The following is a 26,029-nucleotide window of genomic DNA, read 5'->3' as shown; positions in this document are numbered from 1 at the left end:
GTGCTAGCAAGGCCTTCCCCTCCTTGCTCCCACCTTCACCTCTCCCCTCTCCACCTCTCCCCTGCTCCCACCTTCACCCCTCCCCTTTGTCCCCCTGCCACCTGCTCCCACCTTCACCCCTCCCCTTCCCTGCCACTTCTGCCCCCCTCTCCCCTTAACCCTTCCCACCTCCCCTCACTCCCACCTTCACCCCTCCCCACTCGCCCCCTGCTCCCACTTTCAGCCACCCCCTCCTCACTTCCCACCTCACCCCCCTTCCCTGCCCACTTCTGCCCCCTCTCCCCTTAACCTTCCCAACCTCCCCTCACTCCACCTTCACCCCTCCCTTCCCTGCCACTTCTGCCCCCCGCTCCCCTTAACCCTCCCACCTCCCTCGAATTCCCCACTTCACCTCTCCCCCACTCGCCCCCTGCTCCCACTTTCAGCCACCCTCCCCACCTTTCGCTCGCCCTCAGCTGAGAGCCGTTGGCCCGTGCAGAGGGCGCCGCTCTGCCCCTCCTTGCTCCGGCCTGAGCGTGGGGCCCTCTTGGCCAGATCGGGCCGGCTCGTTGGCGCTTGTGGGCTGAGACGGGGACGTGGATGCGGAAGTGGCTGGCAGCCTCGGTGGGGCGGCGCTGGTAGAGTGCGGGGCGCGAGGGGAGGGTCGCTCCGCCTGCTCTAGGTCGGCGCCTCTGAGGGTCCCTGTGCGGGGGGCGGCCGGGGAGTATTGGACAGGGGGGGGGGAATTCCCTGTGCGGGGGCGGCCGGGGAGTATTGGGACGGGCGGGATCCCTGTGCGGGGGCGGCCGGGGAGTATTGGGCGGGGGGGGATCCCTGTGCGGGCGGCCGGGGGTTTGGGACGGGGGGGGGATCCCTGTGCGGGGCGGCCGGGAGTATTGGGATGGGCGGGGATCCCTGCTGCCGGGCGGAGTATTGGGACGGGGGGGGCATTCCCTGTGCGGGGCGCCGGGAGAGTATTGGCCGGGGGGATCCCTGTGCGGGGGCGCCGGGGAGTATTGACGGGGTGTGATCCCTGTGCGGGCGGGCCGGGGAGTATTGGGCCGGGGGATCCCTGTTGCGGGGCGGCCGGGGGCGTATTGCGGATGGGGTGGGATCCCTGTTGCCGGGGAGTATTGGGACGGGGGGGATCCCCTGTGCGGGGGCGGCCGGGGAGTATTGCGGACGGGGGGGATCCCATGTGACGAGATGCGTGTGTGAAGCACGCGTGCTGTACTTGTCGTACAGGGGAGAGAGTCCTTGGTGAGCGAGCCGGAGGGGGGTAGTATAATGGCGATGGGAGAGTGCAATCCGCTGTGGACGGGGGCGATGGCGAGGGTAGTCATTGGGACGGGGAGGGGGGATCCTGTGCCAATGCGTGGGCGACAGTCCGGGGGCATTTCATTGGCCAGTGGGGGGTCGCATCCAGTTGGCACTCTGGCCGGGCGAGCACATGCGGCCTGCCGTAGGGCACATGTTGTACTGGGATGGGCGGGCGATTTTCCATTCCCCTGGTCTGTCTGGTTGAGCGGAGGCCGGGGAGAGCTATTGGCGATGGGGGGGGGATCACCTGATGCGCGGGGGCGGCCGGAGAGTATTGGGATGGGGGGGATGCGATCCTCCATCCGTAGTGCTAGGGCCTCATGCGGACCCAGGGGCAGGGGAGTATGCGGCGGTTACAGGGGGGGATCCCTGTGCGGGGGCGGCCGGGGAGTATTGGGATGGGGGGGATCCCTGTGCAGGGGCGGCCGGGGAGTATGGGGGAGGCCTGTCAGTCTGAGGCTCTCTTGGTCCCTTGGGGGGAAGCCCTTGCTGGGCTGGGGTGCCCCCACAGGGGATGGGGATGATGGGACCCAGGATTGCCTTCTCTCTATGCAGTGTCTGTAAAGCTCCCTGGCTTGAGGCACCTGGGGATGCACCCCACTTCTGCCTTTGTGCCCTCCCTCCTTTACCAGAAGCAAGGGAATAAAAGCAGCAAAGTGGCAGCAGGATGTGCTGGGCCAGAGTCATGGAGCTGGGGCAATGCACTGTTCAGCATTGCCTCCTCCCCCTCTATCCAGTCACCCCCTCCACTTGAGTTCATGTTATCCCTCTTGTACTTCTTCCCTTCAGACAGAGAGTTCTCTTCACAAACACCCTGGGGACCCCAAAACCTCAACCCTTGGACAGTGGGACAAACAGAAACTTCACAATGTTTTCACTGGATTATTTCTGGGAAAATAAAACTCTTGCTCAGTCAGAAAAGCCTTGAAGGTGCACGCTGAGACCCACGCTAGGGATCTCTATCAGGCATCTCACGTTGAGGTTGCCAGTCCATATCCAGCTTGAATTGGTAAAGAGGAACAACCAATAGTTTTCCCATTTGGTGGGCTGTTCATTAGCCGCTGCTAAATGAGTTGGTGGGCTGTCAAACCAGTTCCCGGTAAGCAGGTTGCAAAAACCACATCCTCAGTTAGCCTGAACTGGCAAACATGGCACCTGGACCAGCAAGATCTGAATGGCCCAGGGGGATCAAAATATTCCTGGCCTCTAAAAGAGGTCCTTGAAGGTTACAGTTGAGGCATACTTGCAGGGCATGACAGCTGTCATTACTCCTGCTGTACTTGTTAGGTAGTTACAGATTAAAAGAAAATCTGGAGGCTTGCTAACATGTATTGGTGCCCCTTCCTCCATTCCTTGTCTTTTTCCCGTTCCAAGAATGGGAAGGCTCTTTGCTGAGCCACTTGAGACTCTGAATTTATCTTTCAATAGGATCATGGCAAAAGCTGGAGGAAAAGGAGTAAACCTGAAAGACAAACTTGATGGCAATGAATTGGACTTGAGCCTGAGTGACCTGAATGAGATACCAGTCAAAGAACTGGTCAGTATCATTTTTTCCTGGGGGATGTAAGGTATTGCAGGGGAGTGTCTGAGATTACACCCGGTCTTTGTGAATGTACTGATCATGGGGGAGGGAGGTGGGGTGATTCCTGGGAATGCCTTGGGCCCTGTGCAAGTTTTTTGGATTTTATCAGCCTGAGATGTTGCCAGTTGTGCGTCTGGAAGGCACACACTCTGTTTCTCCTGGTCTGAAGAAAACGGGAAGAGAAGGATACACAATCTTGAACTGTTCCTGTCATCCTGACTTTTGGTGGTTGAAGTGACCTGAAGAAGAGAAGGTTCCCAACTGATATAACAAATCTGATGGATTGTGGGTTAAACTGATGCTTTGGGTGAAGAACTTGTTTCAGGGAGAGCAGTGTTCATAAGCCCCTGAATTTGAGTGAGAGGTAAGAGTCTCAAAGATAACTCGAATGGTAGCAACTGGAGAGTTCTTAAAACGCCCATGTATGGGAGAAATCCCAAAGACTGAAACAGAAACTTAAACAGCAGGGTATCAAATGTATTAAAGTACTGTAGCTTTGATATAGGTTTAATTTTGTTCCTTGGCTCTTTTTCAGGCTGCCCTTCCAAAGGCTACCATCTTGGATTTGTCCTGTAACAATCTCACTTCCCTACCGGTAAGATGAGAGAGAAGCTTTGTGGAGGAGGGAGGGGTCTGTTTGGAAATATCTTTGGAAAGGTACAATCATCCTCCTTCATGGGAGGACCAGGCGGGAGTGTGGTAACTAGCAGTTCTCTTAGCTTCTTGGGAGGATGAGTGACGCTGCCACCATTACAGAGGGGTCAGTATAGGTGATTGAGTTTTACTGAGGTTGGCTGGCATAGCATATTAGCTGTGCTTTCTTATAGAAAATGAGAGTGTACTCAGTGAAGATTCTAGCAGCTTTCATTCCAAAGTGTTCTACCAGCTGGATACCAAAAGCACCATTGTATGTCTTATTTTCATTGTAATTATATTGCTATGTGTAACCCTGTTTAGGAGAGTATCCACTGTTCCCTGCCTCACAGTCCAAGGGTAGAGGGGGAAGAGAGTAACTTTCCTCCATCACACAAGCAGCTCTGTAATGAGTCCAAGTCCACCTAGATCTTCCTCAGCTCCCTGCAGTCTGTAGCTTAAGCTAACTGCTATATCTGTTATTCCTTAGTAAAGATGATTGACAAGCTTGTAAACTTCTTCACTCCTGTTTGGGTTCTAGTCCGACTTCTGCAGTTTGACCCACCTGGTGAAACTTGATCTGAGTAAAAATCAGCTTCAGCAGCTCCCCTCAGACTTTGGTCGCCTGGTTAACTTGCAGCACCTGGACCTCCTGAACAACCGATTAGTTATGCTACCAGTCAGTTTTGCACAGCTCAAGGTAAACCCCTCTGCTAGGCAGTTTACGTAAGGGCTTGGAGTGCAGCCCAGAGTCTCATGATTCGTCTGAAGCTGATTTCTCTAGTAAAATGTCAGTCTGTCTGCCAGCAAACCACTAGGATCTCCAAAATGCAACTGGGATCTGCAGCACTGCCCTTGATAAAACTTCTGCGGTTTTGTTACAATTAAACTCCTGCCTGAAATGTGAACTTGTTTCCCATATCTCTTTCATTCACGTGACAACTAAATAGCTCTTTGTTTCTGCTTTGAACTCTCTAGAATGAACAGAGCCTTGTTTGTGCTCTTTCTTTAACACTGTGCTGTTGTGTGCCTACTCTAGCCTGGTCCCATTTGTGTTTCCTTCCTGCAGAATCTGAAGTGGTTGGATCTGAAGGACAACCCCTTGGATCCTACCCTGGCCAAAGTGGCAGGAGACTGCCTGGATGAGAAGCAATGTAAACAGGCCGCTATCAGAGTAAGGAAATTGCTCTGCATTTTATTCTTGTCTTCCTACATGGATTCCATGGCTGTTCTTTCTCCTCCTCTTGCTTGGAGGCTCTCAACACGGCAATTTTTAAGGTATCGGTCAGGAGGGCAATGAGGGACAGGCTAATCCCATTCAAAGCCAATATTAATCCTGCAATGATTTCATAAGTGCCCTGACTGTTGATCTAGAAAGTGAGCTAAGCAGGGTGCTCAGCCTGAGGTGGCATTAAGAGTGAGCATTTAAATGTTGATCACTAGGAAAAAGATGTACTGAGAAAAATAATCCATATCCAGCTTTGCGCTTCTGAAGAAGTGCTGGCAATCTGTAGGCTTGTATGAAGAGTTACTGTTGGGAGCCACGGAGCAGGGCTGGAGCAGCTTGGAGCCTATGCTGCTGCAATTCTCTGCCATTCCTGAGGCAGGGATCACATACCCTTTTTCAGCCTTAGAAAAACCATGTGATCATGGAGCAGTGGATACACCTAGTACCAGTGCACAGGCTGCAAGGAGGATTTCTTTTTTTAATGGAGAGATTTTGTCTGACCCTGAAGCAGCAGTTTTGGGACCAAAGCTGAGACAGTGCTCCAAATACTCAGCAAAGTCATGGAAGTCTCAGTGGAGCTGCACAGAATTGCACCAGCTGAGGATCTAGCGCAATGCAAATTTTATTAGACATTTCTTTGTCAGACGTGTATGTATCCTGGTAGACGACATCATTGGGTTGGGGTTCATCTCTTGTGTAGAAAAGTCAAATCAGTGTCTATTGTCACAGCTTTCTTCATCATTAACTTGTCTGTTACCTCACTTCCATGGTCAAAGCCCAGTGTACTATGAGGCAAGTTGAACCTAAGCAAGGGCTCCTGGAGTCTGTGGCAGCCTCACTTAAATTAAGTGATTGTTTGTATTATTCATTTTCATGTTTAGTCATATAAGCAGCATAGTGCCTCCTCTTGTTAAAATAAACTAAAATATTATTTTGTCCTAGCACTGAATGCCGGGGGGGGGGGGGGCGGGGGGGGTTGGTAGTGACGATGCATACCTTCAGTGTGGAGGTTGTGGGGTAAACCTGAAGGTTGTGGCATCACTGTAAGAGCCACTTGGGACTCCCTTGTATTCTGCTACATAGAATTAGAAGTCAGTCCCAGAGGAATGCATTCCTTCTCCCACTTATGGCTGGATTATAATGCTGTTTCCATATTAAGAGGATAATGCAATGAATCTGCTGCATAGATCTCATGCTGTTGTCTTGGATCTTGAAGGTGCTGCAGCATATGAAAACTATCCAGTCTGAGCAGGATCGAGAGAGGCAACGAAGGCTACAAGCAGAGCGAGGTAGGCACATGACACCCTCCACCCATTTACCGCTCTAGGCTCTTTTCTGGGTCCATTGATTACATATTCAAACCAGCTGATTCTGCCCTTCCAGGGCAGCTAACAAAGACTGTTCCAAATATCTTGGCACCGAGGACCTACAGAATATTTGTATTGAATTGGAGGTGAAGGAAGAGGTTCCTCAATAGCCAACTGCTTAATCCTGTGAAAGGGGAGAGAGGCTGGTCCACTCTAGAGGAGAGGCATGGGCCTCTGGAGGATCAGATGAGTAACTGCAAAAAGGCCTGATGGGTTGTGGGTTTCTGATATGCCTTGGGAGGCCCACTAAAACTAGAGGCTGATTTTACTTCAGTATATCTTGGAAAATGATTTCCATGCTGATACACCATACTGGAGAACTGCCTCTCTTCTTAAAGGGAATCATTTTCCATAAGCACCTTCTTTTTCTTCCCTTCTTAAAAAAGTAGTGTGGCTTGAGTGCTGGAGCAAGAGAACGGGATTCTTACTGTTACTCACTGTGAACATGTCACATAGGTCTAGTCTACACTGACAAAGTTCAGAGCTTTAATTCACCGCAAGTATAAGTGCTAGTGTAGAGAAAGTTCAGTTGTTTTACCTCAACAGTACTAAAAAGGCATGAGGCCTTTCCATAAAGTGCTTGCACGAATGTTGTTACCATTGATGAATTATGGGTACAAACTTTGAATGTAAATGAACCCTTAAAGGAACATTAACTGAAAAATCACATTTGTCTGAAAGCTCTAATACTGAAGATTACTATAGTTCAGAAGTTAGTGACAAAAGTTTATTTCAATATACGTTGTGCATTTGACAATACTCGGTGCAGGCTTATTTGTGAAACAGACCCTTATATTAATGGGGGCAGACGAACCCTTAATTTTTAAAAAAACAATTAAACTACTTTTTTTCAGGGACTACTATATAGAGTCCTCTATCAAACTAGGATTTCTTTAAAATTAATCCTGTTAATAAAATTTAAGTTGACAGTGTCCCTTTAACCTTTGTGCTTCCATTTTGTGCATCTGTAACATGGGGACAGTGCTTCATATGTGGTATTGTGTGGCTCAGTTAATGCTTGTAAAGTACTGAGATCTCTGGATGAGAGATGTTATTGACCAAGTGTAAGGATTGAGGAGAGTGTAGATTTTTTCACTGACTCACATAAGGCTGATTCCAGGAGAGAATAGATCCGAAGGAGGAAGACAGGGAGTGTATCCAACGCTTATGGATGATAAAATGGGGCAGTTATTTCATTGCTTTACCTTCCTAGTGGGGAAGAGCAGTCATGTAGCACTTATTACAGAAGGGGAAAAAATGTTTGTGTTGGTCCTCAGAAATGGAGAAGAAGCGTGAAGCAGAGCAGCGAGCAAGGGAGGCTCAGGAGAGGGAACTCCGGAGGCGAGAGAAGGCAGAAGAGAAGGAACGCAGGAGACGGGAGTATGATGCACTAAGAGCGGCAAGGCAAGAGATGGAAACACAAACGAAAAAAGAAAACAGTGAGATCCCAAGTAAGTCAACTGTAGATTCAAATGAGAAATATCCACCAAGGAGCGGGTGTATTCCGTAGAGTAGTGTAACTCTTCTCATCTATATTTTGGCACAGTGTAGGAGAAATAGGTGGAAGAGAATAAGCAAGAACCTTACCATTGAAATGTGTCTACCTCCTGCTCCACCATGCTTTTAATAGTGCCAGATTATGTAGCAAGATGGTAGGAAGTAGTCCCTCGTGTTGAATATGGTCAAGGGGTGGGGGAATCAGACCACAGTGGTAGAGCTAGTTCAGAATCTTGCAACATATGAATAACTCTGGGAGAACAAACAGAACTTCAACATATTTGCAATTGATGGAGCTCTTGATTACTTATCTGCATGATTCAAAGTTCTGCAATTGTTGCTAAGGAATATTTCCTCTGCCTCAAAAATGAATGTACCTTGAAAATACCTGCAAAAAAGGCTTAACATGAGTTTAATGCATTTCATCATCTTCATAGCTGTTTGCTCATCTGGATGTGGGCATTATGGTGGTTTTCTGAGAGATCAAAAACATCTGCTTCTTGAAAAGAAATATGTATTGTTTCATCCTTTGTGGATGGGGTCTGTGCATATGTTTAGAACTGAGGAAAGCTAGGGAAATTTGAGATGGTGTAGTAATTGTTTTCTTGTTATGGGAGAGCTAAACATGTGGCATGTAATTTTACCATAAGGAACTCAGATCTGCATGTTGGATGTTTTAGGGATACAGATTTCTCTGGATAAATGACTTGGTCTTCCCATTCTCTTTCCTGCAATTTATATCATTACAGAGCTTTCATCAGTTTCTCATCCGTCTCAGCTGCCCCGGCACAGGCGCTCCTGGTTCCAAGCATTGTTGAAGCTGCTGCTCTTGATATTTCTGTGTGCTGTTAGCACTGTGGCTGTTTGTCGGGTGACGGAGCTGCAGCGTCAGTCTCTGTGCATCAGCGTGAACACTCTCTATGAGAATGTGGTAACTGCTCTGCAAAGCCACAAAATAGTGCAAAATGTATTACATCAGAACTTGCAGCAATGATGCTGCTACCTGAACATGTGCATTGTCAGCATCTCTTGCCACCATTGACACAGCCAGAATTCCTATGGAATTATGTTTTGGTGAAACTACCTTTAATCAGTCAGCACTGGATTTGCTGGTCCATTCAGAACAGAGCAGAACTACTGCTTAGATCATTTTTGTTGTGCTTGTGTCTCAGCTGGTCTGCAACTCCTGTTGTTTGCTAACATTAAGTTAGAACATGTTAAGATACTCTCCCTCACTCATGGAGCAGGAGGTTGCCAGTCAACAGAGGAGTGAGGAAAGCCATAACCCATCTGGGTAACTATGGCTTTGTAAGGAGGTGGGGTATATCCATCTTCTTGCTGACACTTGAAAGAAGGTTCATGCAAACCTTTGCTAAAATCAGTGGTGGTGTGGCTGTATGGTATAGAAATATACATAAGCTCATTCCAGGACCCATTAGAAGTATGTAGGATGGCTGTGTATTGATACATCAGGTTGGCGGAGTGATGAAATGCTATTGAAATAAGAATTGTCAGCTTTGTCAATATAACAGTTTTCGCAGCAGTTTGGTGTTTGATTCTGAGCTGGATATTTACATTGTTTACACACATTTGTACAGTGCCTCAGTTTTGATTAGGAGCTTGCATGCTAACATATTTTACTATTACACCATAATGCGACCACTAACCTGAGCAAGCTAGTGTCAAAACAGCTATTCCAAGGAAAGACTTGGCAGCCATGCAGACTGGTTTACCCTGAGTGAGAGCTGGAGCAGGCTCCAGAAGGATCGTTGAAAGAGGATAGTGGTGCTACAGCTAGCCATCAAAATAGAACCTTTCACCTCCACCCTATGTTAGGGACACAATTAATTAATGGGTGACACTAGGATAGGTGTCATTAAGACACCTGGGCAGAACCCATCATATATTGGAAGCCATTCTCCATAAAGTGTCTCAAACTGGCCAGCTTCACATTAGCATCCTCTTGTTTCTGTAGGTTACCTTGTCTGCTAGGGCCTTAGCAATATACGATCTTGTACTGCCTTTGTGTTTAAACTGTAACAGCCTACAAATTCTGGTGTTTTGTGCCCCTGAGATTCAGCACAGCTGTTCTGTTGCTGTACAGCAGTGGGTCTGATTACTGTACTCACACATCCCCAGTATTTAATTTCCAGCAGTTCATCAGCCTGCCCCTGTGCTGTTTAATCCAACTGGACAAAAGGTAATGGTACTGCTCCCTGGCTCTGTTGTAACAGAGTGGTGAGGGGGTTTCAGCTAAAAGGAAGATACACTGAAGGCTGTTCCAGTGGCACACTACTTAACCCACAGAGAGAAGTTCAGACATGGAGTACCTCACAGTTGTACCATACATTACCACCATAATGCTGAAACAAGTGCTTGCTTTTTATCTGAATAGCGTGTTATTGTGAGGTGCTACAGCTATTGTTTATGAACCATCAGTACCCCCTTTATAGGCACAGGTTGTTGCCCGGACAACCATTCTAGTGAAGTTTGCCTCATGGAAGAAAGATCTGTAGCAGTCAGCTGATGCACTGGTAACAATATTAAAATTTATGTCACAGACTAACAGTAGGACTATCCCAAAAGCCTTAACGGCAATGCAAAAAATGACTTACTAGCTGTAGTGATGATCCCAGCATGAGATTAGAGAAAAATGGATATTTTCTGCTCTGTAGTGCCACACGTGCAATAAGTTATATACAGTGCATAGCATTTGACTTTACTTACTCATTTCAATAACTGCTTTGTTACATGAATACTGAAAGACCTCAGCTGCCCTCACACATGTATTTGAGTGCTGATGGCTTCAGGGGAAGTGAAGTGCACATATCCAAAGGCACATGCTCCCTAGCTTAAAGCATCTCTTGCTGCAAATAAAGCCTGTTAGAGCTCCACTCAGTCTCTGATCCATAAATCACACTTCAGGCCCCCATAGATCAAGCTGCAGCCTTTGAGTCAGTGCAGGTCTAAACTCTATGTGAGTGGGGTACAAAACATCTTTCATTGTTGAGGGGTGGGGGGAATTTTCTATACCAGAGATAAAATTCTCCCATTCTAGTAGACTACAGGGTTGTGTTGTTTCCAAGCAAGTATTAGACAGCTATGAATGAGCCAATGTCTCTCCAGTATTAGCGTTAGGTTTTTTTTGTTTTTTTTTTTTTAAACTCACTGGTGTGAGAAAAGATAAATAGTAGCAGCTGATTTCCTTAAAGGATGACTCTGGAAATAGCTTGGTTCACATAGAGGAGAGCTGGCCCCATACAGCAATCCTAATAGGGCCTAGAGCAAACCTGCTACATCGAAGAATAGAGAAGATTTATTCCCAGGACAGAAAATGCAGTTTATCACAGGCAGAAAGAAACTATCACTTGAGGGCAGTATCACAGCACTGTAGCCAAGGAAAACATCTCCGTGCCTTCTGAAACCACCACCTGCAGAGCATTTCAGGCATCTTTGTGCCACAGGGCAGGTGTTCTCCATTGCAGGCTTCAGAAACAGGAGATTAAGTCTCTACAAGCAAGACCTATGACTCCCATTTATTAGTTAATACACTTTCTCCCCTAGAAGGGAGATGAATACGTTTAACCAGGCAACCAGTAAAATACATGTTCTCTTGGGCTAGCCAGTGACATCGAGAGAGAGATCAGGATGGTGAGAGGTCATCTGCAGGTAAATCCGTTTGGAGAGTTCTGGTCCAATCCGCCGTGACGTGGCAGTTACGCCATTGCCACGGCGCACAGGTATGTCAGCAAGAAGGTTCTGTTGTTCCTGCTCTGAAAGGCATCTACGATAGGCCTAAAAACAGGACAAAGGAATGGTGATTTCATCCATTGTCACAGTCTTGTCCACAAAGGACAGAGGGGAAGGGTTTCTTCACTGCTTCAGCCTCTCATGTTTTACATTCCTTTTATCAGTTCTCCCACCAGACCTTAGTAGCCAAGCAGCAGTACCCATTGTCAGCAGGAATTCAATACGTCCAGACTATGTGCACTGTTAGGATTGTGCCATGAACACAACTGCAACAGAAGAATGTGCAGCCTGGATACCTCTAGAACAGCCAGCACTGCTTTTCTTATGCAAGACTGGAGATATATTTTCCCTCTCTGCAAGAGGAACACTTATTCAAGCAAGTGAGAGTATAAACTTTAAGACAGAGATCTCCTCTCAATAACTTCATTCTGCTCTGAACGCCAGTCTTTGACTTTCTGCCAAAGTCAGTGAATGCAGAGAAGTCATGTCTTTTGTCACTTGCATTTAAAGCCTTTGACTCAAACTGCATCAGTCACCACTGTAGAGGAGTTTCAACAAATCCTGTGAGTGGCTTGTCTACATCTGGAGTTAATCCAGAATAGTTATTCTTGATTAACTCAAGTGTACATGCTTATTCCAAATTAGTTTAATCCACTTTAGAGGTGGATTAAACCAAACTAAGTCTTGAATCAAACCATCCACACATTCAATTCATCAGGAATAGTCTGCTTTAAACTCACACCCTGCTTTATTCCAGATAAATTTTCAGATGCAGACGTGCGTCAAATCTGAAACCATTCAGGCTCGAGGTACGTCCTGCCAGAAGCACAAGGGAAGGTTCCTTATGAACTACCACTAATTATTTCAATTATTTGTGGAGTGGGGGGAGTGGGAGTGAACAGGAAAAGAGGCTGTCAGGCAGTCCCAGTTCTTCCATAGATTACTCTGGTGTCCTATAAAAACAGCTCTCCTTGTTGTTAACATCTCCCTCAGATGCAATCAAATGCTTAAAAGCAGAGGAATTAGGAGACTGGAGTTTTATTCCTGGCTCTGTTACTAACTCATTGAAGTGCTGGGGCTGGGTTACAATCCGTGCTTCACTTTTCTCTTCTGTAAAATGGGGATAAGGGCCACCTTTGGAAGTGTTTTGAGAACCAACAGTGAAAAGCACTATGGAAGTACAAAGTGTTTGCCACGATTACCCCATGCACTGCCATGAGGGGACTGGGTGTTTCAAACAAAAGTATTTTAAGCTGACATGGGATCAGTATCTCAGAATTAATCTCTATGAAGTTATTTAACACAAATTAACATTCTTCTCCTCATTGCATTAGTAGCTGTGTGTGCACAATTGTATCAATAACCGCAGAGCGCCCTTACCTGATCTAGAAGCAGCGGAGAAGGGTATGCAGCCACAATGGCACTGGCCATCTCCAGACTGACCCGGTTGAACTGTTGGATCTGCCTCTTCCAAACCTGCGAGAGTCCCTTTCCTGAGCGGTCCACCTTCACCCCTCTACACCACTCACTCTCCAGGTAGAAGGAGAAGCCGGTCTTCTCTCGCTCTTGCCTGCAGATGGAGCAGAAGGGAACAACAACAAAACAATCACAAAACTTATCTTCTGTTTCTCTCTCCAGTTATCTGTTGAGAGATGCAATAGCCACAGAGCAGGGAACCCTCACATCCAGGACAGAATTGGAGAGATCAATAATATCAAGGTAGATGTGCAAAATCTGACTTACCTTCCCTACAAGTGTTAGGAAGATCCTTTTATTGGGGTGGAAAATAACCAGAGCTTGGCACATTAGAAGCAGGGCTGGCTATAACAAAGGGCACAGAGGCAGCTATGCTGGCTTTGTGCTACCAAGGGATTCCTCTTAGCAAGAGCAGCATCAGGCCCCCTTTTGGCAGCACAAAAGGAACTGGGTGTAGGGCAGAAACTGGCCTAAATAATCTCCGCTTTTTATTTTTGATACCAATGGCCCTGCACTATGAGCAGCCCTGCAACAAACCAATGCATGTGCAATCTGGGGAAACAGAATTCAAGCTGTCAAACAGACATTATAAGCAGCATACAAAAGAATTTTAAAGGTCTGTGCGTTTTCATGGGTGTTATTGTGAGACACATAGTGAAGCTGCTGTGATGGGTGTGCTAGTATGGGGTTCAACTTTACACTGATGGGGAATGACCTGTGAGAACAAATTACAACAGTGTATCTTATTTTGGTCATCTGCTAAATAGGGATTCTGCCTCAGTTACATGTCTCGAATCACAAATATTTTCAGGGTGAAACATAAAAGCTGGTGCTGTAGCGATTGAATTCAGCTAGAGGGCAGAGCCCTCCTTATTTACATCCCCTTTCCACCTCTGAACACAGATTGAAAAGAAAATCTTGCTTGACACCCTCTCCCAAGTCAGACTCCAACACTGACTAAGAGAAACAATTCTAGGGGTTGTAGCCCAATGCACCACCTGTTTCAACACAAGAGGCACTAACACTGTCTGCTTCAAGGCACCTCATCAATGGCTGCTCAGCACTGCCTGGTCTTTGACGATGTGCCCTCACTGTGAAAAAAGTGTATTCTTAACTCAGATTAAAGTAGCAAGGAAGACACTGCAACTCAGCTTTTAACTCAGGTTCAACCCCAGGCTGATCTACAAGCTTTAACTCATGTTGCTTATCCAAGTTAAAGAAGAGCCACTGTGTCCTCACTGCTATTTTAACCTGAGTTAGCTAACTTGAGTTAAGAACACGGCCTCTTTTTTGCAGCAACGAATGTACTATGCCATGTAGCAGTGAAGTAAGGCTGTATGATTACAGTTCCCTCCATGCTCGTGGAAATGAGGCCTCTCCAAAAGCAAGTTAGCTTATAAAATAAATCCCATACGCTCACTCACTTGAACGGTGCTTCAGCTACCGCTTTGGTGAATGTACTGGCAAAGTCTCCAAGTTCCTTCCAACTCTCAAGGATTCTAACCTGGACTCCTGTGTGAAGCTGCAGATCGACCAATGCCTGTAGATATGATAGGGCCCAAAAGTGAGTGAGGTGACTTTTCCCCCCCTTCCCCAGTACATACCAGTCTCAAGTTCAATCCCTATCCTTTTTGCTTAGGGGTGTTTAGGGAAGGGACATGAACCCAAGAAGCCTCCAAAAACAGCCACACTTGATCAAGAAACCAAACAACACATACAAGATTGTGAAGCGACGGGTGCCTTCATAGGACTTAGTATCAGAGGTGGCAAGGTGTTTTTGGGACACTGCCCCAGTCCCTTATTACAGCCTGCTGTAGAACAAGGTGGCTGCCTCAAGTTAGCCGGCTCCCCCACCTAGGAATGGCTAGTTTGAAGCATTAAAAGATACAGTTTGGGATGTTCTAGCCATTTCCTCTTGAGTTGCTCTATACAAAAATGTGCTGCATAACAATTTAAAGCAATTTCAATTGTAGCAGATGAATGTCTCCATGAAGAGGCCTGTTTTGCACCATTTACCCCATCCAGTGTTCATTGCCATCTACTGCACACACTCTGGTTAGTGGGCTGTGAAAAATGATGGGTGTTATATCAGAGAGCTACATAAAGGGAATGACATCTGGAATTGACATGGAGGAGACACCCTGGTCTCCAGGGAGGTGGGATACATGTGCAGCATTAGGGTCTTCTAGCAGCTAATTACAGATGAAAATCTTCATCTCATTCAGGCTGCCTCCCTAGCAGCAAGGAGCGTGTGAGAGAATATGCTTAGACACAACACAGCCAAAAGAAAGAGACAAAAACAAATACCTGATTCTCACTAACAACAGAATCCTTGGGCCTATCCTGTTTCTATTAGATATGTTCAGGTCCGTTCCTCTTTGCCTATGGGAGAGAGCTGAGGTTGAAAGGCCCTACCCACAAACTCAGGTATTAAAGAGGGTTGAATTCCCCTCACCACAGAGTGGGTCTTCTCAGGTAAAAAATGCCAAATCATCGAGAGAGCCAGGAAAGGAAAATAATGCTCCAAGTTTACCCACTTCTTCCACTTCCACCCTGGACAGCTCTGGGCCAGAATCCCGCTTTCCCTTCCGTTTTTTCCGTTTCCCTTGTCCTTCTATTTGGCTTCCATTCAGCACTGCCTGCCGCAGCTTCCTCCGGGACTGAACTTTGTGAGATCTGAGAAGAGAAACAATAGCCCAGGAGTCCACATCTGCTCCAGCGCCAGCAGACGGCACTGTGGGAATGGTACAGGAGTTCAGGCTGCTGGGGAGCTCACAGTTACCAGCTGTCCCCAGTAGGAGACGCTGTATGAAACAGTGAAGGAACTTGTTACAGAGGCTCTTCTGCAGTTTTTCATGTTTCAGTGTTTGCCAGTAGGAAGTACAAGTAATGATGCAGAACACCTCTGGCATTCTAGCTGTGGCCACGGCCAGCACTTATTCTGCAAGAAACAGCATAGAAATCTCTGAAAGAAGAATTCTAACCTGAAATACTTTTCTAGTTCAACTACAGCCAGTGCTAGAGTTTTCCCAGGAGCTCTCTCCATAACACAAGTTACGAAGCTCCGTAAAGTCTCTTTCGGTCCTTCTGTGCCACCCTGGACTTCCTGCAAAGGAGAGCCAGAAAACAGCATTTAACCCCCCTTTGAACCATACAGTTCAGGACAACACTAGCAAAGAGCAACCTCAGGCCCCAATCCTGCAACTGAAACTGTGCAGATCCACTTGCAGAACTGGAGTCTCAGGTTTCAGTGCTGCAGTTAAGTCAAACATGCAGAGAGATTTCTGCACTCCCAAGGCCTCCTTCCAATACAGCAGCAATGGGGCGGGGTGGGGATGGAGAGCAGGAGGTTCCATTTCACCAGTTCAGAAACCTTGACAACACTGGACATTCATATTGTTTTAAAACAGGTAAATTGTTATTCGCCCTAAGCCTCCAAAACAAACCTCTGTAAAAAGAGAAATGGGTAACCCAACTGTTTGAGCAAGGCATGCTCAGACAGCACACAGAAGCCACGGGCGACCTCACCTGCCTATAGCTGTAGACCATGGATACAAAATCCTCCAGGCGAACCAGAACCAGGATATTGGGTTCTTCTATCCAACTGCCTTCTTCAACCTGCCCAGAGTTGAACACATACTGAATTCAAGATATTTGTGAAAGCGATCCTATTCTGATCCTAGCTTCTTGTGTACCCAGGGTTTTAGTCACAGATGAAACATTTCAGTCTGAGAGCTTGTTAATGACCCATCCCCCTTAAGTTGATGCTCCTGCTCATTGCTCACTAAAAGAAGGCAGAAGGGCAGAGTTACTCTGACTGCTGATGAGTTTTATAGTGCACATGTGGCATCAGTTTATTAGTAACCCGAGAGCGAGTGTGCGCAAAAGGCTGGGAACAGCAAGAGACCAGTGTGGCTATAGAGAGCAGAGAAACGTGACACCAAAGTGAAGAACATTAAGAGAGCTCAGCAGAAAGAAGGGTCTGAGGACATGGACAATTCACTGTGTTTATAAAGCAGTAATAGATAATATCAATCTGCTTTACAGAGTGTCACTAGTAGAAAAGATTCAACAAGGGAAGCAGCACAGTGGCCTGAAGTGAGGGGAGCAAGTTCCAGATCACAATGAACAACTACCACCCTTCTGGGGAGGGATGAGAACGAGAGTGAGTGAGTGAGTGACTGGGGCAGTAGATGGGCACAAGGTCAGACTTGTCTATCGATAAGTCTGAATACCAGCGAAGGAATTTGAAATTGGATTCAAAGATGGCTAAGATGTCAGCAAAGGTAGCATGGAGGATGGGGATGTAACGGTTCCACTTCCGGGAGGAAAAGTAGTCTGGCCAGAGCATAGCTGAGATTTAAGAAGACCATAAGAGAGGGATTTAGAATAGTCCAGAATGGGAATAATGCATTTAAGAAGAGTAAGGCCAAGACAAGGACTGGCCCTATCTCAAGGGAGAGGTAAAACAGAAAGAGTTCAGATCAAGGAGAACATTACAAGATTTCTGCCCTGGCAACCAAGGCTTGTGATCCAGGTTTATTCCATGTCTCTGAAATCACTAAAGGAGTTTTAACTCAGGAGAATGACCCTACTGCTGAATGCTTCAGAAATTAGTGTACCAGGAGCTGACAGACTCATAGCAAGCAGTTAGTGTCAAAATGGGTGTTATCTCACTAGAAATAATGCCAACAGTTAAATGGGGCGGAGGAGACGACACAGGAAGCTTGAGAAGAAAGTAGCCAGAGTTACTGGGACTGGAAAAAAGACATGAGATGGGAAAAGTAAGTCTTGGAGTTTTTAGTTACATAGTATGGAGAAGAGCTAGTGAGAACAAGTGGGAAATGAAGTTTTGCATGCCAGGGATAGACCAAAAAGAAGTCAGTCTCATTTTAAGATTCTCTGAGTAGCTCACAGACAGACACAAGGCTACCACCAGTAACTGGAGATCACCAGGCAACACAACGCCAGGTGCTAAGCACAAAGGAAGAAAAAGATGTAAACTTCAGACACTGTGGTCCCCTACCTGAGATGACCCAGCCCTCCTTCTCCTCCAGGTGATGCTACAGGGAACAGCCTGACTCTCAATCACACAGCCACAGTTCATGGACTGCAAAGCACTGAGGACTTGCCCACCTCTTTCTATCTGCAAGAGAACTGAGATGGGTGCAAAGGTCAGGGGTCCACAATGAGGGCTGTCATTTAATTCAAAGCTGAAAGAAAAGATAAGGAATGGTACCTGGATCCAGCACCACTGTTATGTGCTTCAGGCACTCCTCTGGTCGCTGGGCCTTCAGCATGTTGGCAAGTGCCTTTTTCCTCTCTCGGTCCTGTTCCCGCTGCCCCTTCTGCACTTCCCGCTCTCTCCTCCTCTGCAACGCAGCCTGACGAGCCCTCTCTCTCTCCTCTTGGCTGTGTTTTGACTTCTTCTGAGGGGGGGGCATTTCTGAACTTGCCTCTGCCACCAGACACCTGCTGCTCTGGGTTGGAGAGTCTGACAGACAAACTGGAGGCTGGTGCAAAAGTACCCTCTTGGAATCCTCTGTGGCATCATCTTGGTCACTATCTGAAATTTCCCAGGATGAGACAGGGGTTCTTGTCTGGGTGTCACAAGCCTTTGGCAGCAACTGTTCTCTGCAGTCAGTAACCACTTGTTTGTGGTTCTGATGGAGCACAGTACCCCTAGCTTTACACACTGCATCACAGCTACTCAGTTGCGGGGCCTCAGAAAGCAAAATACTAGTCTTGGAGGACTCGCTGTTCACCAATTTCCCCCTTAGTCTTTCAGACAAGGGTATTATCTCCTCTTCCTCCTCATTCTCACTGCTCAGCCTTGCAATCGCATCCTTACAAGAGCTGGCTCGGTCAGAATCCTGGTTGCCAGGGAACTTTTCCAGCCCCGGGGAAGGAGGAGATGATTCCTCTGAGTCAGAGCTGCAGATCACCACTACTCTCTCCTTTGAAGCAGGCTGGCAGCTGCTGCTGCTGCTGCTGCTGCTTTTTACCGCAGGAGGCTGTTCCTTTAGAAAAGTGAACTTTGGCAGGTCCTCCACGTCGCTCTCATCCGACTGCAGGGCCATCGTGGTCAGTCAGTACCTTCTAACGAGCAGCATGCGGCACCTAGGATCGGGAAGCAGAGCAATGAGGAGCCGGCTCCAGACAGTCCCCACGCTGTGGTGGGGATCCTGAAGGGGCTGGGTAACTTAATGACCTGTCCGCGCGCGCGCCAGAGAGGTGACTCGACCTCGGGCTTCAAGACCCAGAGAAATAAACCAATTTACGGCCTCCCCCCCCGAGCACGAGCCGCCAGGGCGGGTTCCCGGTCAGCGCAGGATACCCCGAGGCGGCCGTGCGCGGGCTGCGCGCTCAGCTCAGCCTTGTCCGCGGAGAGGCGATGGCCGAGGCCGCCGTGGGGAGGAGGGAGCCACCCGCCCTGGGGAGGGTCCGTGCCGCCGCCGCCGCCCCCCCAGGCCACGGAGAGAACCCAGGCGTCCGAGTCTGGCGCGCCCTTTGCTCTGACCCCGCCCCCACACTGAAACCTACCACCTCCGCCTCCTCTCAGCCTTGACCGGAAATCCTGCGCCGGAGGCGGAAGCGGCCCGCGCCGGAAGCGGAAGTGGCGGTGCAGGAAGATGGCGGCGGTGAACAGGCTGCGTGAGTGTGCGGGGAGCGGAGGGGCCTGGGTCGGGGGGAGACCGGCTGGGGGCAGGGCTTAGCCCTGGAAGCGGAGAGGCCGTCAGGGGGAGGCAGTGGTGGGAGCCAGGGGGCTGGGTGGGCCTCGCGGGGGTAGGAAATCGCCCCTTCCCGCAGTGCGGCCTCCCCAGTGGTGCGCGTGGAAGGCAGGGAGCCCCCAGCCCCGTAACCAGCCTATGGGCTGTTAGTACCGGTAGGGGCAGGGGGGGCTGTCGTGGCGCCACCTGTTTGTCGTGGTTACAGCCTAATGCGGGGCCGCCTAGGCTTCAGAAGCGATGTTGGAGCCAATGAAAGTCTAAAAGGTGCCAGGAAGGGTGGCGCAAAGAGGTGGTTGTGGACTAGGTGCCTGCGGTGATCTAGCTGCAAGGTTGTACCTGTGCCCGTAGGTGCCAGATAGCTTTTTAAAGCACTTTGAGATCAATGGATAAAAAACACTCTAGAAGTGCTAGGTGTTGCCCCACTTCTTCCCTCCCTCCTTAACTGCCCCTTTTTGCCCATTGGTAACTCCGTCTAGCTTTCTCTATCATGCCTTGATCCCTAGCAGAGCATCTGAAGTTAGAGTAGTCTGATGTGGTAATAGGACTAATAGAAGTATATAGTTCTGCCAGGTCTGGGACATTAAAATCTATATGCCATGCACATCTGCCCATGCTAGTTCTTATAGGTTGAGCCAGTTCTGCTGTCAGTGACATTATTGTAACCAGTTACTCTGGTTTTTACATCTGTCTGTCTGAGCATAGAGCTTGCCCAGCGTATATAAAATCTGACGTGGGAGTAGGTAGGCATATATTACATATATCTGGTTGCATATTGACTTCAGTGGAGTTACTCTGGTTTTACACTTCTTGGCCTCTGTATGTAGTATGTAATCCTTCTGCACCAGGTCAGGTTTATCGATTTACTGTTAACTGATTAATTGGAATGGGTTCAGGTGGGCCCTTTAACATAGCAGCCTTTGTGCCCAAAAAGGAAAATCCAAGTTCTCATTTCAAAAAAAAAAAAAAAAGTCTGTTGCTCCTCTCCCTCCCTGCCATCCAGTGGATGCCCACTTCCAAATCTCCATTTGTCTTTGAAACTGGTGGTGGGCTAGGGGTCAGATCGAATGCTCAAGTTTAAAAGTCCTCTCTTAATAAAAAACAGAGGGCTGCTGACAGTGCATTCACCAGGAGAGGCTCAGAACTTCTGAATTCTGTTACCAGTTCATAGAGTTTGAGTAAATCCCTTGATCTTTATGCCTTAGTTTACCCATCTATAAAATGAAAATACTTTCCTACTACATTTGATGTTGTGGCTTTAACTGACGTTTGTAAAGTGCTTTGTTGTCCTCACATGAGATACCAATGCACAGTATGATTTAAAATATAAGATAATTACATAGGAGATCAAACAAAGGTAGTTAGTTTATTTAGATAAGGATTAAATTTAATCCCAATCTAGTAAAAATACTATGCCAGGACTGTGTGTGTACATGTGTGTGTGTATATATAGATATATATCTCCCATTACTTCCTTTCCCCACTTTGCTATTTCTCTAAGTCACAGCCCCTTTCTTTTACTTAATGTATTCTAAACATACAAATTGTTCTTTATAAAGACATCGTGCCCCAAATCTTTGTGACTAGTATCTGTTATAATTGAATTAAGATAACATTCATCTACTGCTATTCTTTGATTAAGGAAATGAGACACTTGTGGTAACCCCTGTTTAGTAAAACACTACTTGGACAGCTGAATAGAAGGATTTAGAGTAAAAAATGCTGGCTGCTGATTGCATGAAAAAGAACTAATTATATCCGAGACACAAACGGGTCAGACTTTCTTGATTTTAAACATTTGAATTTATTTATTGACAATGAATTTTGTGTATTTGGTTTTTAATGGAAGAACTCTGTGATGTGAAAAGGCGACATGTTCCAAGGAGAAAAACGAATCACTTACTGTAACAACTTTATTTTTTAAACCCAGACCTTGTATACTAGGGTATGTGCTTAAATTCATCCCTATTCAGGATAGCAATTAAATATGTGTTTATGTATTGTCCTATATCAGGGTCTTGATAATGAAACTGCATTTTTATAGACACTTATGTGGGGTTGTTAAAGCTTTTTACAGACACTAACTAATACCTCACAATTTGAGATTAAGTATTAATACCCATTTCACAGATGAGGAAACTGGGGCATACAATATTTGTGACTTGTCTCAAGTTTACTAACTGAGTTAGTGGAAGATAAACTCCAGGTGTCCTGAATTCCAGTGCTGTGCTTGTATCAGTTGGCTACACTGAACACTTCAATCTCCCTGGCCACTCAATTACAGACCTAAAAGTCACAATATTACAACAAAAAAAACAGACTTCAACGAGAGACTGCTGAATTGGAATTAATTTGCAAATTGGACACCATCAAACTAGGCTTGAATAAAGACTGGGAGTGGATGGGCCATTACACAAAGTAAAACTATTTACCCATGCTTATCCCCCTCAGTTCCTTACATCTCCTAGTCAATTGCTGGAAATGGGCCATTTTCATTTCCACTACAAACAGATCTTTTTCAGTCCTGCTGATAATAGCTCACCTTTACTGCTCACTCTCCTTATAGTGTGTATGGTAACACCCATTGTTTTATGTTCTCAGTGTGTATATATATCTTCCTACTGTAGTTTCCACTACATTCATCCAATTAAGTGGGCTGTAGCCCAGGAAAGCTTATGCTCAAATAAATTTGTTAGTCTTTACGGTGCCACAAGTACTCTTGTTCTTTTTGACTGTTTCTGTAGCTCAGAATTTAAAGTGCTTGGCCACAACTAATAGCAGAACGTTTGCATTCAGATGCACTGCTTAGAGTTCTGCTACTCCCATTTAGATAGCAGGATGCTTTCTGAAGTGCGACTTGGTTGTGTGTAGAAGAGACGCAATGGATTAAATATGAATTATCTTTATAATGCATTTATTCTAAGGACTTTTTTCTGTCCTTGGCTTTAACATTTGTTTTGAAATGACACTTTGAATGCATTTTTACCCTGATTTAAAAGGAAATGTAAATATTTGCCCATTTTGAATAATTGTTGTAAATAATATTTTTTTTAAACTGTTTTTATTGTTCCTCCTTTGAATATAGTTTTGGCTGCTCCGCAGGTGACTGCGATTGCAGTGCGATGCGCATCCAAGAAGAGTGGAGGCAGCTCAAAAAATCTCGGTGGCCACAGCCCGGGGAAACGCTATGGCTATAAGAAAACAGAGGGTAGGTCAGTTGGTCTGTCCTGCTGCTTTATACACTCTGGAATGTGTCCTCCCCACATTGCCTGGTTTTCAGGGGCTGTTACATGTGAAACTGCTATGTATTTCTGAGTTCAGATGGGAGGGGTTGTTTGTGACTCTTTGCAAGAGAAAAAAAACCTGAAGGTCTAACCAGCATTGGCTACAACAACACTGCATACATAACCACCATTGTGAGAGTAGCCAAGAGGAGGCTAGAGTGACACAAGCTCCCTTCCAGATCTGCCTACGTGCAGCAAATGAAGTTACCAATAAGAAACATGCATTGGTTCTAATTTAACTTGGCTCTGGGGAATCTGGAGGAGGAACACCCCAGGGGGCACCTGATAAGTTAAGTGCCCTTTCCTCTCAGGCTGAGCTCAGAAGCTGGGCATTTCAAGTATTGATAAAGAGGAGAATTATGAGGCTTAGCAGAAGCCAAAGTACAGATGCCTGTAACTGAGTGCCTAACAATTAATGTGGGTTTGCTGATGGAAAAAACTGATATAAAAGGCAATAAAAAAAAATGCCTGCAGCAAACAGAAAATGCCTTGTGCCCTCGAACTAACCTTTTCAAAGGCTAAAACTGCTTCTTGCCATTGCATATCAACAGCCCTGTATTCCCTGGTTGGAGCATTCTTGTGCTAAATGTTTTTAGAGTTTGGGATAATTCCTCCTTAGGAAACATCCCAACCAGTGCTGGCTTTGTGTGCCCGTGAGCAGTTCTCATTCTGCCAGCACTCAGGCTATAGAGATGCTTATTCTTTTGTAATCTGAATCCATCTCTCTCTGTTGCAGGCACCTTTGTTCATGCAGGCAACACATTAGCCACCCAACGGATAATTCGCTGGCATCCAGGGGCTCATGTGAGTTACTTTTTCATTTATTATAGCTCTGCACAGCAAAGTCCAGAATCCAGCCTCAGCCCTCTCACGGCTCTTCTCTGTTTCCTCAGTTGTATTCCATAAAATCCTGAAATCATTGTTTCATTACCAAAAGCTTTTTACAGTTCATTCAAAAGCAGGTCAGTGCAAGAGCCAGATTTAGTAAACAACTGGAGAATTTTGATTATTACTATTGAAAGTTTTGCACATGAAGGGAATTGGTTCTCATGCTTCAGAATTAGAATCTCTCTCCTCCCCACCGTGCAGAATTGTCTGCAGTTCCCTGAGTGCATTGTGTGTATTGTCTTCCTTTGACACATCAGGTACTGGCCATGGCTTAAGCCAGGATAGCAGACTAGTGGCTTGGTCCACTTTGTTAAATGATACATAGTGACCTAAACACCTCTTCCCCTTTCTAACAATAGACCATTCATCTCTTCCAGGTGGGGATGGGTTGTAACAAGACTCTCTATGCTCTGGAGGATGGGATTGTGCGATTCACCAAGGAGGTCTATGTGCCACCACCCCGCAGCCAAGAGAGCAGGGAAGTGATCTGTCGTCTACCAAAAGGGGTGGTGCTTTACAAAACCTTCATCAACGTTGTCCCCACCAAAGAAGTGGGGAGCTTCAAGCTAGTCACCATGCTCTGAGGCTATGCTGCCTCACGCAGTAACGACTGGTGGGGTGGGACTGATCACCATGACAAACCTGGCACTCAATGAAAAAGACGTCTGAGGACTCCTCTAGGTCTGAAATGACTTATTGGCAACTCCAGTTTCCTGCTCCTAGAACTCACTGGGTGTGGATTTGAGAGTTACAAGGTAATCTGGATTGCCCTGAAGTTTTTTAGAGAAATATATATCAAATAGATGTTCTAACAGTGTGAGGGTGTCTATGGAATAAATGTAGAACAAAAAGGGCTCAGTAAAGCTGCCTTTCCCGCCTGGACAGCTGTCCTCCAATCCAGCCAGATATACTGCAATTTCTGCACAGGAATTCTCCAGTTCTAGGAACAGCCATTTTGATTCTCAACGTTGCTTGGAATGGCTCCTTACTGCACCTGATGTACACTGGGGATTCTGAAAAGGGAATGGGGTGTGGGGGAGGAAGTCAGTCCAAGAAGGGGAACCTGAGTTCTAATCTCAGCTTTGGTACCAACTCACTCCGTAGCACTGAGCCTCAACTTCTGCCTCAGTTTCCCCATCGGTAAAACCGGGATAACAACCACCACACCTTCAAACATTTACAAACATGAACTCTCATAACAACATGTGTGAAGTAGGAAAGCAGCTGTTCTCATGGGACATGGGGAAACTGAGGCACAAGATTGCTGAAGGCTCCGGCGTCAGGATCATTACTTAGGAGTTACTGAGTCAGCACACACCAAGAGGCATCATCATTAGACTAACTATAATCTTTGTTTCTAATAGGCAGGAGCTAATTGCAGTGGGCATCAGAGGCTGAACTGAATCCCTGTTGTCACTCCCCCTCCTTTTAATGAAAGAGTTTGCAGCATATTGGTAACAGTTAGAAGCCTTCATGCAAGGAGTTACTGCAGTTTATTGGCATGAACAAGTACCAGAAGGAGCTGTCTCCACTGTTTGTGCTTATCATCTGAGGGGAAAGTCCAGGGAGACATAAACAACCAGCTCTGCTCACATTGTGAACTCTGGTTGTACTGTGTGAAGCTGGCATCTTTGCCAGAAGTTTTGTTGTAAAACTCCTGTCTGCTTAGGTAGAAGAGGGAAGTCCAGGAGCTCCCTGGACTGCTTAGGTAGAAGAGGGAAGTCCAGGAGCTCCCTGCCCAAAGGACAGCTTCAGAGAATGAGAATAAAATGTTTTTCTGAATTAATCATGCAATAGCTTTAGAACTATGTCCAGTCCTGCCATGATGAGCTTATTCAAAAGGGAAACTGCCACATTGTGGCCAAAAATAAAACCCTACGGTCAATAGAAATATTTTCATGACTTTCTAAAGTTTCATTCCAAAGCAATTTGTCTGGATTTTGAGTCCCTCCCGTGTTTGTAATGCTCATACTACAGCATTGTGCAAGGGCAGAGGAGCTAGTGAAAAAATAAGGCCAGATGATTTCTAAAATGTTTGGTTTTAATAGTAGAAGGTATTAAACTTCTGTTCCTATAATTTCTAGCATAGTGTGCCTTTAAAAAATCCTTATCCGTGCCTCCTGCCTCTTTAGATTAGTCAACTTCAAGTCATTTTTACTTCCTGGTTCTCAGTCACTGACACTATACTGTTGTCTTTAGGTTCCACTGCAGAAGAGATTTTTCTCTTCCCTTCTTGTAACCACCAAAAAAAAAAAAAAAAGTGTGTGTGTGTTGGGGGGAATATTAAGAAACGAAAG

The 26,029-nt window shown here is 46.5% G+C and overlaps 3 protein-coding genes across 4 annotated transcripts; 2 read left to right on the top strand and 1 right to left on the bottom strand.

Annotated features, from left to right (window-relative positions):
• Positions 1-1,965: 1,965 nt before the first annotated feature.
• LRRC59 (leucine rich repeat containing 59) lies at positions 1,966-9,149 on the top strand. The gene is made up of 7 exons (XM_032785113.2): positions 1,966-2,836; positions 3,417-3,476; positions 4,056-4,214; positions 4,584-4,688; positions 5,959-6,031; positions 7,387-7,560; positions 8,356-9,149. Exons 1-7 carry the CDS (start codon positions 2,675-2,677, stop codon positions 8,598-8,600), a joined length of 978 nt encoding a protein of 325 aa, XP_032641004.2. The 5' UTR covers positions 1,966-2,674; the 3' UTR covers positions 8,601-9,149.
• A 1,753-nt stretch (positions 9,150-10,902) lies between these two features.
• EME1 (essential meiotic structure-specific endonuclease 1) lies at positions 10,903-19,422 on the bottom strand. Of its 2 annotated transcripts, XM_032785112.2 has the most exons (9): positions 19,376-19,422; positions 18,072-18,952; positions 17,859-17,989; positions 16,361-16,450; positions 15,817-15,938; positions 15,370-15,508; positions 14,257-14,372; positions 12,737-12,926; positions 10,903-11,401 (listed from the first exon to the last, which is right to left on the bottom strand). In XM_032785112.2, exons 2-9 carry the CDS (start codon positions 18,910-18,912, stop codon positions 11,225-11,227), a joined length of 1,806 nt encoding a protein of 601 aa, XP_032641003.1. In that variant the 5' UTR covers positions 18,913-18,952; positions 19,376-19,422; the 3' UTR covers positions 10,903-11,224. The 2 variants fall into 2 exon arrangements, with proteins under 2 accessions (XP_032641003.1, XP_074927919.1); XM_075071818.1 differs by lacking the exon at positions 19,376-19,422 and having other exon boundaries at positions 18,072-19,017.
• MRPL27 (mitochondrial ribosomal protein L27) lies at positions 19,378-24,614 on the top strand. The gene is made up of 4 exons (XM_032785116.2): positions 19,378-19,486; positions 22,646-22,768; positions 23,581-23,648; positions 24,110-24,614. Exons 1-4 carry the CDS (start codon positions 19,465-19,467, stop codon positions 24,314-24,316), a joined length of 420 nt encoding a protein of 139 aa, XP_032641007.1. The 5' UTR covers positions 19,378-19,464; the 3' UTR covers positions 24,317-24,614.
• Positions 24,615-26,029: the final 1,415 nt, after the last annotated feature.

Source organism: Chelonoidis abingdonii, chromosome 13 (genome assembly GCF_003597395.2).
Source record: "Chelonoidis abingdonii isolate Lonesome George chromosome 13, CheloAbing_2.0, whole genome shotgun sequence".
Classification (NCBI taxonomy): Eukaryota; Metazoa; Chordata; order Testudines; family Testudinidae; genus Chelonoidis; species Chelonoidis abingdonii.
This window is presented reverse-complemented; position numbering and strand designations above follow the sequence as displayed.